At 42.5% G+C, this 13,764-nt stretch overlaps 1 protein-coding gene across 1 annotated transcript in view; it reads right to left on the bottom strand.

The window, feature by feature from the left end:
• Positions 1-5,874: 5,874 nt before the first annotated feature.
• tmem244 (transmembrane protein 244) overlaps positions 5,875-13,764 on the bottom strand; it is a 39,221-nt gene continuing 31,331 nt past the window's right edge. The window contains exon 4 of the mRNA XM_059981353.1: positions 5,875-6,008. Within this exon, the coding sequence (XP_059837336.1) occupies positions 5,875-6,008 (134 nt within the window). The remainder of the gene's footprint in view (positions 6,009-13,764) is intronic.

Consider the following 13,764-nt stretch of genomic DNA (forward strand, 5'->3'; position numbering starts at 1 on the left):
ACTAAAGATCAAAACTGTGAAGAATGAGTCTTGAGGTCAACACCCAGAGGCTGATGAAGTCTGAAGGGCAAAGCCAGAGGTAGAAATCCAGAGCTTGGCAGGCCCAGAGATGGAGAGCCTGAAGGCTGGTGTGTATGGAATGAGAGGCCTGGAGGCTAAGTCTACTAGTCTGGATCAGGGAGTGGAGGTTGGTGGCCCAACGTCTACGAGTCTGAGAGTCTGCGGTCAAGGACTGCAGACTCCGAGGCAACCTGTCCTGCGGTTGAAGTTCTGTCTGTGTGAGAAAAGTGCTCACTTTTGCTGTTGTTCTGTTTTGTTCTGCTGAACATTGTGGGCTTGCCATGTTGGCACTGGAATGTGTGGCAACAGTTATGGACTTCCCCAATACTTTCTTGGGTGTGTTGGTTATTGATGAAAAAAAAAACATGTTTCATAGTCTGTTTTGATGTACACGTGACAAATAAATCTAAATCTGAAAGACATTGCGACTGGTTGAAAACTAGAAAATAGAGTTTAATGTGAAGATGTGTGAGGTCATGCATTTTAGTATGAGAAATCCGCAGACCATAAGACCATACGTTACAAGAGTAGAATTAGACCATTTGGCTCATTGAGTCATCTCCGCCATTTCATCATGGCTGATCCAATTTTCCTCTCAACCCCAATCTCCTGCCTTCCCTGTGTATCATGCCCGGACCAGTCAAGAATCTATTAATCTCTGCCTTATATAAACATATCCATAGATGCCCTTGGCAAAGAATTCCACAGATTCACCAATCTCTGGCTAAAGAAATTCCACCTCATCTCCATTCTAAAAGGATGCCCCTCTATTCTAAGTCTGTGTCCTCTGCTCTTATACTCTGCCATCATTGGAAACATCCTCTCCACATCCACTCTGTCAAGACCTTTCCCCATTTAATAGGTTTCAATGAAGTCACCCCTCATTCTTCTAAATTCCATTGAATACTGGCCCGGAGCCATCAAACACTTTCCATATGACAAGCCCTTCAAACCTGGAATTGTTTTCGTGAAACTTCTTTGAACCCTCTCCAGTTTCAGCACCTCCTTTCTAAGATAAGGGGCCTCAAACTACTCACAATATCCCAGTGAGGCTTCACCAGTGGTTTACATTACATCCTTGCTTTTATGTTTAGTCCTCCTGAAATGAATGATAACACCGTCTTTGCCTTCCTCACCACAGACTCAACCTGAAATTTAACCTTTAGGGAATCCTGCACGAGGTCTCCCAAATCCCTTTGTACCTCAGATTTTTGTATTTTCTCTCTATTTAGAAAATAGTCAACCTTTCATTTCTTCTACTAAAGTGCATTGCCATACGCTTTCTGAAACTGTATTTCATCTGCCACTTCTTTGCCCATTTTCCTAATCTGCCTAAGACTTCCTGCAGCCTCTTTTTCCTCGAAACTTCCAGCCCCTCCACCTACCTTCATATTGTTTGCAAACTTTGCAACAAAGCCATCATCCAAATCATTGATATATACAGGTGTTTCCCCCCCCCCCTTACAAAGGTAGAGCATTCCTATGAAACCTTTCTTAAGCCGAAATGGCGTAAAGCGAAGAACCATTAATTTATATGGGAAAAATATTCTTGAAAGCAAAAATCCTCTTTGTAATGCGAAAACAGGTTACTAATGTAGGTCTTTCGTAAAAGTGAAGCGACGTAAAGCGAACATTCGTAAAGCGGGGGACACCTGCAATGTAAAAAGAATCGGTCCCAACACAGACCCCTATGGAACACCACTAGTCAATGGCAGCCAATCCGAAAAGACTCCCTTTATCCCCACTTTTTGCCTCCTGCCAATCAGCCACTGCTTTATCCATGCTAGAATCTTTCTTGTAATACCATGGGCTCTTAGCTTGTTAAGCAGCCTCATGTGTGGCAGCTTGTCAAAGGCCTTCTGAAAGTCCAAGTACACAACATCAAACGATTCTCCTTTGTCTATCTTGCTTGCTATTTTTCACAGATTTGTCAGGCAGTGATTTTCCCTTGAGGAAACCATGCTGACTTTGGCCTATTTTATCATGTGCCTCAAAGTACCCTGAAACCACATCTTAAACAATTGACTCTATTATATGCCCTCTCTTTGGCTCTGACTTCCCTTGTTAGCCATGGTTGTGTCATCTTGCCTTCAGAACACCTCTTACTCTTTGGGATTGTGTATATCCTGTGTCTCCTGAATCATATCCAGAAATTCCAGCTATTGATACCCTGCCATCATCCCTGCAAGTGTTCATTTACAATCATTTCTGGCCAGCTCCTCTCTCATGCCTCTGTAATCCACTGTAATACTGATACATCTGAATTTAGCTTCTCCTTCTCAAATTTCAGGGTGAATTCGATTATATTATTGTCCTTATTATGGTCCATTATAGTCCCTAAGGGTTATTTTACCTAAGCTGTCTAATCAGTTCTGGTTCATTGCATAACACCCAATCCAGAATAGCTGATCCCCAAGTGGGCTCAACCATGAGCTGCTCTAAAAAGCCATCTCATAGGCATTCTAGAAATTTCCCCTCTTGGAAGCCCACACAAACCTGATTTTCCCAATCTACCTGCATATTAAAATCCTCCGTGACTGTTGTAAGATTGTACTTTTGGCATGCATTTTCTATCACCCGTTGTAACTTATAGACCACATCCTTACTGTTGCTTGGGGGTCTGTATATAACTCCATTCAGGGCCTTTTTACCCTTGCAGTTCCTTACCTCTATCCAAAATGACTCAACACTTTCCGACTCTATTTCACCTTTTTCTAACGATTTAATTTCATTTTTTTACCAACAGAGCAACACACCCTCTCTGCCTTCCTGCCTGTCCTTTTGATACAATGTGTTACCTTGAAATTTAAGCTCCCAGCTACAGTTTTCTTTCAGCCATGATTCACTGATGCCGACAACATCATACCTGCCAATCTGTACCTGTGTCACTGGTTCATTTACCTTATTCTGTATACTGCACAAATTCAGTCCTGTATTCACACTTACTGAGTTTGTTCACCTTTTACTTTGCTACTCATCTCGTTGATTGCAACTTTGCCCTATCGAAAGCCGCTCCTTGCTAGGAGCCTTACTACACACTGCCTCTGTTTGTAACCCAACTACCTAATCTTCCGCACTGTCACTCTTGCTCCTATCCCCCTGCCAAATTAGTTTAAATCCACCCGAACCACTCTAACCAACCTGCCCACATGGATACCAGATCCCGTGGGGTTCAGGTGTAACCTGCCCTTTTGTATAGGGTCATACCTTCCCGATGAGAAGAGTTCCCAACGATGCATAAATCTGAACCACTGCCCCTGCACCTGTTCCTCAGCCATGCATTCACCTGCCAAATCATCTTAGACATACCCACACTAATGCGTGGCACAGGCACCAATCCAGGGATTACTACCCTGGTGTAGTAACCTCAGTTTCTCAGCTTTCTACCTAGCTGTCTAAGATATCTCTTCAGGACCTCCTCACCTTGTCTACCAATGTCATTAATGCAATATGTACCGTGACTTCTGACTGCTCACTCTCACCCTTGAGAGCACTATAGACATGATTGGAAACATCCCTGATCCTGGCACCAGGGAAGCAACATACCATCCAGTTATCTCTATCATGCTCACAGAACCTTGTCTCTGTTCTTCTGACTAAGGACCATGATGCGCCATCAATAACTCACTCTGAGACGTAAGGCGAGATATCGGCTTTTATTGACTGGAAGAAGGAACAAACAGTGAGTGACCACCATACTACATCCTGGAGACTGAGAGGCCGGGTTCAGGCCTTGATCACCTTTATACAGGGGTCTGTGGGAGGAGCCACAGGAGCAGTCAGCAGGGGGAGTGTCCAGACAGGTATGTGTAGTTCACCACAGACCAACCTACCAACACTTCACCTCTCTGCTCATCTGAGCCACAGTAGCAGACGCAGTGCCAGAGTCTCAGTCACAGTGGCTCCCCCTGGTAGGTCGTCTCCTTCAATAGTATCTAAAATTATATACTTATTATTGAGAGGAACGGCCACAGGTGTACTCTGGACTGTCTGTGCATTTCCCTTCCTTCTCCTGACAGTTACCTATGCCCTGCAAACAAGGGGTAACCACCTCCCTGTATCTCCTGCCTATCACCTCCTCATTCTCCAAAAGGCAGATTACTAAGCAAAAGAATGATGTCCAGGTAAGCTATGTGTTTTAGTGCATAAATCACTAATATTTCGCAGGCAGGTCCGACAGAGGACAGATGGTATTTTGACCTTTATTGTAAAGTGATTAGACTTTAAGGATAGGGAGGTTTTACTGAGTGTTGATGAGGCTTCTGTACACTTGGACAACTGTTTACAGCTTTCGTCTTCTTTCGTCTTTTAGCAGCCCAAAGGAGACTCACCACGTTAATTCCAGGGATGAGTGGTTTGCCCTATCAAAGAAAGCAGCTATTTTGGGATTGTATTCCCTTGTGTTTAGAAGAATAAGAGGTGAATTTATTCAAACATGCAAGATCCTGGGGGGGGGGGGGGGGCATCCATACCTGGAGACGTTTTCGCAAGTGAGACAGTCAGCAACAGGAGATAGCTACAAAGTAAGTGACTGTCATTTAAACTGAGAAGTGTCGAAATACCATCTCTCAGAGGGTAGTGAATCTCTGGAAGTCTCTGGCCCTGAGGGCAATGAGAGCCCAATTATTTGGTGCATTTAATGTGCAAATAGATAAATATTTGAAGACTTGAAGAATTGAACATTATCGGGAACTGACATAGAAGAGGAGCAGAGACCAGTAAAGATCAGCGACGATCATATGAAATGGGGCCTGGTTGCATACTCCTGTCCTATTGTAGATACTCTCACCATATATTCATGGTGATTATTTATTTATTTATTTATTGGGATACGCACAGAATAGGCTCTTCCAGCCTTTTGTGCCATGCAGCCCATCAGCACTCCAATTTAATCCCAGCCTAGTCACTGGACAATTCCAATGACCAATTAACCTGCCAACCAGTACAACTTAACTGCTAGTGCTTAAGAAAGCATACGGTGCATTGACCTTCATCAATTGTGGGATTGAGTTTAGGAGCTGAGAGGTAATGTTGCAGCTATATAGGACCCTGGTCAGACCTCACTTCGAGTACTGTGCTCAGTTTTGGTCGCCTCACTACAGGAAGGATGTGGAAACCGTAGAAAAGGTGCAGAGGAGATTTACAAGGATGTTGCCTGGATTGGGGGAGCATGCCTTATGAGAATAGGTTGGGTGAACTCGGCCTTTTTTCCTTGAAGTGACGGAGGATGAGAGGTGACCTGATAGAGGTGTATAAGATGATGAGAAGCATTGATTGTGTGGATAGTCAAAGGCTTTTTCCCAGGGCTGAAATGGCTAGCACAAGAGGGCACAGTTTTAAGAGGTACGGAGGAGAAGTCAGGGGTAACTTTTTTATGCAGAGAGTGGTGAGTGCGTGGAATGGGCTGCCGGCAACGGTGGTGGAGGTGGAAACGATAGGGTCTTTTAAGAGACTCCTGGACAGGTATATGGAGCTCAGAAAAATAGAGAGCTATAGGTAACCCTAGGTAATTTCTCAGCTAAGGACATATTTGGCACAGCTTTGTGGGCCAAAGCTCCTGTATTGTGCTGTAGGTTTTCTATGTTTCTATGTCTTTACACTGTGGGAGGAAACTGGAGCTCCCGGAGCAGATTTACATTGTCACAGGGGAGAATTGAACCCATGTCGCTAGTACTATAAAGTGTTATACTAACCAGTACGTTACTGTGCATAACCAACATCCTATGGTAGAATGAATGAATATTTAATATCTCCTTAAGATGCCTGAATATATGTGAAGTCTTTAAAGAACACATGACTTACTTAAGGTAAAGGCTACTTACTTGTTGACGTAACTGCAACATGAATCACAGTGACTGTAATCGCATAATCCCATATCTGTTCTTTAACTACCCCAGCAAACAGCAGCCCACACACAAAGTAGGTCAACTCCATTGAGATCAGATTGACTAAAAGACAAGAAAGCCAAGTAACTCAGCTATTTATGTCACATTAAAAGCAAACATAATCATTTGGCATTGTAATGTAATGAAGTAGAGGAAATTTGTTCTCGGAGTTTGATGTAGGAAGATCAAGGCAATTCATTTCACTAATGTAAGAATTTATTACAGGTCATCATTCGGCAAAAGAATTGAAAATTTCAATCTAAGACTTTAATGACAGTATCAAGGTATGTATCATACATAGTAGATAATCAGCAGATTAATGGAACCAACTTAAATCATCTATTGGTCCTAGATAAATCAAAGTGCTGAGCTGTGAAACAATTAACCACATGGCAGGACATGGCAGGCCTTAACATAGTGTTAAGGCTCTTAATGATTTGAAAATATTTTTTATTATTTAAGTATGTTTTACATTGAATTCAAAGATTTAGAATGAGATGAAACAATAGGGCCTATTAGGGACCAGAAAGATGACCTATGTGTGGAGGTGGAGACAATGAATAAGATTCCAATTGAATACTTTGTAAATTTCTCCGAGAAGAGGGGAATTTTGTCAACATGGTTAGAAAGAACAGTAGTGAAATTCTGATTGTCAAGTAGATGCTAAAAGAGGATGAATTAAGGGCTTTTAGCAGCTTTAAAAATGGACAACTCACCAGGCCTGGATGATATATATACCTGACTGTTAAAGAAGCAGGAGAGGAGGATTTGATCACCTTTCTCCAGTCCTTCCTGATTATAACAATGGTACCAGAGGACTGGAGGATACCTACAGTACATTGTGTCATTGTTTAAAACAGTGAAAGTATAAACTAAAGTAATCACAAGCCAGTTCGGTCAAATTTAGCATTGGAGATATTATTAGAATCCATACTCTGGGACAATGTAACTCTGCTTAGAAGTTTACAGATTTATCAAAAAGAAACAGGATGGAGTGCCAAGCCTGACTGAGTTGATTTCACTATTTGAAGTGGTAATAAGAAGGATCAGTGAGAATGGTGCATCAGTCTACATGGATTTCAGCAAAGCTTTTTTATTAAAACAAGCCCTTCCATGATAAGTCTTTCAAAGCTGTAACTGTGCATGACAGGAACAGTGGCAAACTTTATCCAAAATGGGGAGTCAAATCCCTACCCCTACTCAGATGGTGGTATGGATGCAGACCTCATTCCCCAGTTGAGTGCTAGAGGCAGAAACACTCATCACCTTTGAACCATACTTGAATGTGTAATTAAAGAGCTTTCATCTAGCGCTGGAAGCTGGGACTCACCTGACTGGATCGTTCTTGACCGTCACAGACTAAGAACAGAACTGGCCCAAATCAAAACAGAAAACGTTAAGAAATATACCGAAAGGTCAATCATTGGACCTGAATGTCATTTTAAGTTCAGATAAATCATATTTTTCTGTTTTTTTAAATTTTAGATTTTAGTATTGGTTTAACATAATTATATATTCATATTTAAGATTAATAAAATTGGTATGATTCAAATTAACTTTCTTTGCTACATGACAATAAATTAGATTTTCTTGTCATCCCCTAGGAATTCAATATCTCCTGACTGCTCTTCTTCCTCCAGGACATGGGTACCAAAGATTGGTATCTGGGGTGTTAAAATAGTAGAGCACCATTTTGGGGGGAAATTAGGATTAACAGTTGATACTGCAGATTTAAGTATCCAGAAAACAATGTTCCAGCAATGCTTCTTGGACGAGTGAAGACTTACTGAGGGAAGTTCCCCTCCATATTTTCTCTAATGTTATACCCAATAAAATAAGCATATTCCAATATACACTGCGACTCCCATTTCAAGCATCATCAATATTAGCTAATGTAAGTCACAGTGGTGTTTGCTAGAGCAAGCTGTCCATCTCATCTCACACAACATCCCAGCTGACATGCTAAGAATTTACGCACCATCTTATTCAAGTATAACAACGACAGTAACACACAACTGAAAACTTGAGACATGGCCTGTGTGCACTCTTGGCTGAAACAGGACAAATCCATAAGACATAACAGCGAATGATGCCATTCTGCCCATCAAGTCTGCTCTACCAAAATTTGTTCATGGCTGATCCAATTCCCTCTCAACCCCTTTTTACTGCCTTCCCCCATAACCTTTCATGCCCTGACATCAATTTTCTCCTTCAATACACCCAATGGCCTGGCCTCCACAGCTGAACATGGTTACAAATCTATAGATACCCCATCCTCTGCATAAAGAAATTCCTGCTCATCTCCATTATTAATGGAGTCTCTCTATATTGAGGTTGAATTGAATTGAATTGCCTTTATTTCTTACATCCTTCACATACATGAGGAGTAAAAATCTTTACATTACGTCTCCATCTAAACGTGCAATGTGCAATCATTGTAATTTATAATAATTTATAATAAATAGAACAGTCAATATAATACAGAGCACACTCAAGTCAGTGTGAGTTCATCAGTCTGATGGCCTGGTGGAAGAAGCTGTGCTGGAGCCTATTGGTCCTGGATTTTATGCTGCGGTACCGCTTCCCGGATGGTAGCAGTTGGAATAGATTGTGGCTGGGATGGCTTGGGTCCCCAATGATCCAACGGGCCCTTTTTACACACCTGTCCTTGTAAATTCCTGAATCATGGAAGTTGATTCTGTAGTTTACAACTACAGATGCACTGGGCTGTCCGCACCGCTCTCTGTAAAGTCCTGAGATTGAGGGAAGTACAGTTCCCATACCAGGCAGTGATGCAGCCAGTCAGGATGCTCTCAGTTGTGCCCCTGTAGAAAGTTCTGAGGATTTGGGGGCCCATACCAAACTTCCTCAACCGTTTGAGATGAAAGAGGCGCTGTTGTGTCTTTTTCACCACACAGCTGGTGTGTGCAGGCTACGTGAGGACCTCGGTCATGTGGATCCTGAGGAACTTGAGGTTGTTTACCCTCTCAACCTCAGATCCATTGATGTCAATAGGGGTTAGCCCATCTCCATTCCTCCTGTAATCCACAACCAGCTCCTTTGTTTCTGCAACTTTGAGGAAGAGGTTGTTTTCTTGACCCCACTGTGTCAGAGAGGTGACTTCTTCCCTGTAGGCCACCTCGGTATTGTTTGAGATAATGTAGTGTCATTGGCAAATTTAATTAGCAGATTGGAGCTGTGGGTGGCGATGCAGTCATGGGTATACAGGGAGTAAAGGAGGGGACACAGTACGCAACCTGAGGGGCTCCTGTACTGAGAGTCAGAGGGTTGAAGGTGAGGGAGTCCACTCTTACAACCTGCTGGCAATCTGACAGGAAGTCCAGGATCCAGCTGCACAAGGCAGGGTCAAGGCTGAGTTCTCTGAGCTTCTTGTCATGTCTGGATGGAACTATGGTATTGAATGCTGAACTGTAGTCCAAGAACAGCCCTCTGACCTGGACTCCCCCACTACAGGAAATATCCTGTCCACGTCCACTCTATCTAGGCCTTTCTCGTTCGATAGGTTTTGATGAAATCCCCACTCATTCTTGCAGGTTTCAGTGCTTACAGTCTCAGAACCTTCAAATACTCCTCATATGATCAGCCTTTCAATCCCAGAATCATTTTCCTCAACCTTCTCAGAACCCTCTCTAAGGTTAGCATATCCTTTTGTAAGTAAGTGGCCAAAACTCTGAGAGAGGCCTCACCAGTGCTCAACATTACATCCTCGCTTTTATGTTCCAGACTTCTAGAAAGATCTAAGTTATATTTGACTTCCTCAACCTGCAAGTTAACCTTTAGAAAATCCTGCATGATGATGCCCAAATCCCCTTGCATCTTAGATTTTTGTATTTTCTCCTTGTTTAGAAAATAGTTTGGACCTTTATTCCTTCTACTGAAGACTATAACCATAAAATTCCTGACACTGAATTCCATCTGCCACTTCTTTGCCCATTCTTCTAATCTGTTTGAGTCCTTTTGCAGCCCCCCCCCCCGCTTCTTCAACACTAGCTGCCCCTCCACCTATCTACCTATCATCCACAAACTTGGCCACAAAGCCATCAATTCCATCATCCAAATCATTGACATACAATGTAAAACAAAATGGTCCCAACACCAATCCCTGTGAATCACCACTAGTCACCAGCAGCCAATTAGACAAGGTTCTCTTTATTCCCATTCTTTGTCTCCTGCCAATTAGCCAATGTTTTATCCATGCTAGTATCTTTCCTGTAATACTATGCCATCTTATCTTACTAAGCAACCTCATGTGCAGCACCTTGTCAAAGGCCTTCTGAAAATCCAAGTACACAGCATCTACCGATTCTCCTTTGCCTATTCTGCTTGTTATTTCCTCAAGGAACTCCCTTAAAGAAACCATGTTGACTTTGGCATATCTTACCATGTGCCTCCAAGTACCCCAAAATCCCATCCATAACTATCAACTCCCAACCACTGAGGTCAGAGTAACTGGCCTATGATTGTCTTTCTTCTGCCTTTCTCCCTAGTTGTAGAGTTGAGTGACCCTTGCAATTTTCCAGACCTCAGGAACTACATCAGAATAACTGATTCTTAAAAGATCATTACTAATGCCTTCACAATCTCTTCAGTTGGGCTTACCTTCCTATTTTATCTTTTCCCTCTTTATGGCTTTTTCAGATGCTTTCTGTTGGTTTTCAGAAGCTTTCCAATTCTCCAACTTTTGCTCTATTATATGCCCCCTTTTTGTTCTTATGTTGATTTTGACTTCCATTGTCAGCAATGGTTGTGTCATCCTGCCTTTAGGATACCTCTTCTTTTTTGTGATGTATCTATCCTGTGCAGATGCAGTTTAATGTGGATAAGTGTGAGGTTATCCACTTTGGTGGCAAGAACAGGAAGGCAGATTACTATCTAAATGGTGTCAAGTTAGGAAAAGGGGAAGTACAACGAGATCTGGGTGTCCTTGTTCATCAGTCACTGAAAGCAAGCATGCAGGTACAGCAGATAGTGAAGAAAGCTAATGGCATGTTGGCCTTCATAACAAGGGGAGTTGAATATAGGAGCAAAGAGGTCCTTCTGCAGTTGTACAGGGCCCTGGTGAGACCACACCTGGAGTATTGTGTTCAGTTTTGGTCTCCAAATTTGAGAAAGGACATTCTTGTTATTGAGGGAGTGCAGCGTAGTTTCACAAGCTTAATTCCAGGGATGGTGGGACTGTCATATGTTGAAAGGTTGGAGTGACTGGGCTTGTATATTTAGAAGGATGAGAGGGGATCTGATTGAAACATATAAGATTATTAAGGGATTATGGGGGAGTCCAGAACCAGAGGCCACAATTTAAGAATAAAGGGTAGGCCATTTAGAACGGAGTTAAGGAAAAACTTTTTCACCCAGAGAGTTGTGGATCTGTGGAATGCTCTGCCTCAGAAGGTAGTGGAGGCCACTTCTCTGGATGCTTTCAAGAAAGAATTAGATAGAGCTCTTAAAGATAGCAGTGTCAAGGGATATGGGGAGAAGGCAGAAACGGGGTACTGATTGTGGATGATCAGCTATGTTCACATTGAATGGCGGTGCTGGCTCAAAGGGCCAAATGGCCTACGCCTGCACCTATTGTCTATTGAATTGCTCCAGAAACTCAAGCTATTGCTGCTCTGCCATCATCCCTGCTAGTGTCCCCTTCCAATCAACTTTGGCCAACTCCTCTCTCATGCCCCTGCAATTCCCTTTACTCCACAGTAATATTGATACATTTTAATTTAGCTTCTCCCGCTCACATTGCAGGGAGAATTCTATCTTATTATAGTCACTGCCTCTTAAGGGTTCCTTTACTTTAAGCTCCCTAGTCAAATTTGGTTCATTACATATTATCCAATTCAGATAACCTGATCCCCTAGTGAGCTCAATCACAAGCTGTTCTAAAAAAGCCATTGCATACTCACTCTACAAATTCTTTCTCTTGGGAATGAAAGTCAGCACCAATCTGATTTTCCCAATCTACCTGCATATTGAAAACCCCATAACTATCATAATATTTCCCTTTTGACATGCATTGTAATTTGTAGCCCACATCCTGGTTACTGTTCAGATGCCTATATGTAACTCCTTTCATGATATTTTTACCCTTGCATTTCCTTAACTCTACCCACAAGGATTCTGCATATTCCAATTGTATATCACCTCGTTCTAAGGATTTGATTTCATTTTCATCCCACAGAGCCATGCCACTCCATCTGCCTTCCTGCCTGCCCTTTTGATGCAATGTTTATCCTTGGATGTTTATCTCCCAACTATACTTTTCTTTCAGCCAATATTCAGTGATGCCTACAATGTCACACCTGCCAATTTCTAACTGTGCTACAAGATCTAACTTATTCCATATATTGCATGAATTCAAATATAACACCTTCAGTCATGTATTCATCGCCCTTTTCAATTTTGTCCCCCTGTAACATTGCAGCTAATCCCACTAATTGCAATTTTGCCCTATCATCCACATGTCCTTCCTGACAGTCTTACTGCACAGTGCCCCAGCTTGTATACCAATTGCCCCATCCTCAGCCCAATCACTCTGGTTCCCATACCCTTCCCTACCGCTCTAGAGAGCCTGCCTGCAAGCATTTGGTTCCTTTCACGTTCAAGTGTAACCCATTCCTTTTGTACAATTAATAACTTCCCCAGAAGAGAACCATAGAACATTACAGCACAGAAACAGGCCTTTTGGCCCTTCTTGGCTGTGCCAAATCATTTTTCTCTCTAGCCCCACTGACCTGCACCTGACCCATATCCCTCCAAACCCCTCTCATCCATGTACCTGTCCAAGTTTTTCTTAAACATCAAAAGTGAGCCCACATTTACCACTTCATCTGGTAGCTCAGTCCACACTCCCACGGCTCTTTGTGTGAAGAAGCCCCCCTCTAATGTTCCGTTTGAACTTTTCCCCCTTCACCCTTAACCCATGACCTCTGGGTTTTTTCTCCCCTAGCCTCAGTGGAAAAAACATGCTTGCATTCATTCTATCTATACCCATCATAATTTTATATACCTCTATCAAGTCTCCCCTCGTTCTTCTACACTCCAGGGAATAAAGTCCTAACCTATTCAACCTTTCTCGGTAAATCAGTTTCTCAAGTCCCAGCAACATCCTTGTAAGCCTTCTCTGCACTCTTTCAACCTTATTAATATCTTTCCTGTAATTCGGTGACCAAAACTGCACACAATACTCCAAATTCGGCCTCACCAATGCCTTATACAACCTCACCATAACATTCCAACTCTTATACTCAATACTTTGATTTATAAAGGTCAATGTACCAAAAGCTCTCTTTACTACCCTATCTACCTGTGATGCCACTTTTAGGGAATTTTGTATCTATATTCCTAGATCCCTCTGTTCTACTGCACTCCTCAGTGCCCTACCATTTACCTTGTATGTTCTACCTTGGTTTTTCTTTCCAAAGTGCAATACCTCACACTTGTCTGTATTAAACTCCATCTGCCATTTTTCAGCCCATTTTTCCAGCTGGTCCAGATCTCTCTGCAAGCTTTGAAAACCTTCCTCACAGTCCACTAAACCTCCAATCTTTGTATTATCAGCAAATTTGCTGATCCAATCATCCAGATCAGTGACATAGATGACAAAAAACAATGGACCCAGCACTGATCCCTGTGGCACACCACAAGTCACATGCCTCCACTCAGAGTAGCAATCCTCCACTACCACTCTCTGGCTTCTTCCATTGAGCCAATGTCTAATCCAATTTACTACCTCTCCATGTATACCTAGCAACTGAATCTTCCTAACTAACCTCCTATGCGGGACCTTGTCAAAGGCCTTACT

Source organism: Hypanus sabinus, chromosome 10 (assembly GCF_030144855.1).
Source record: "Hypanus sabinus isolate sHypSab1 chromosome 10, sHypSab1.hap1, whole genome shotgun sequence".
Lineage (NCBI taxonomy): Eukaryota > Metazoa > Chordata > Chondrichthyes > Myliobatiformes > Dasyatidae > Hypanus > Hypanus sabinus.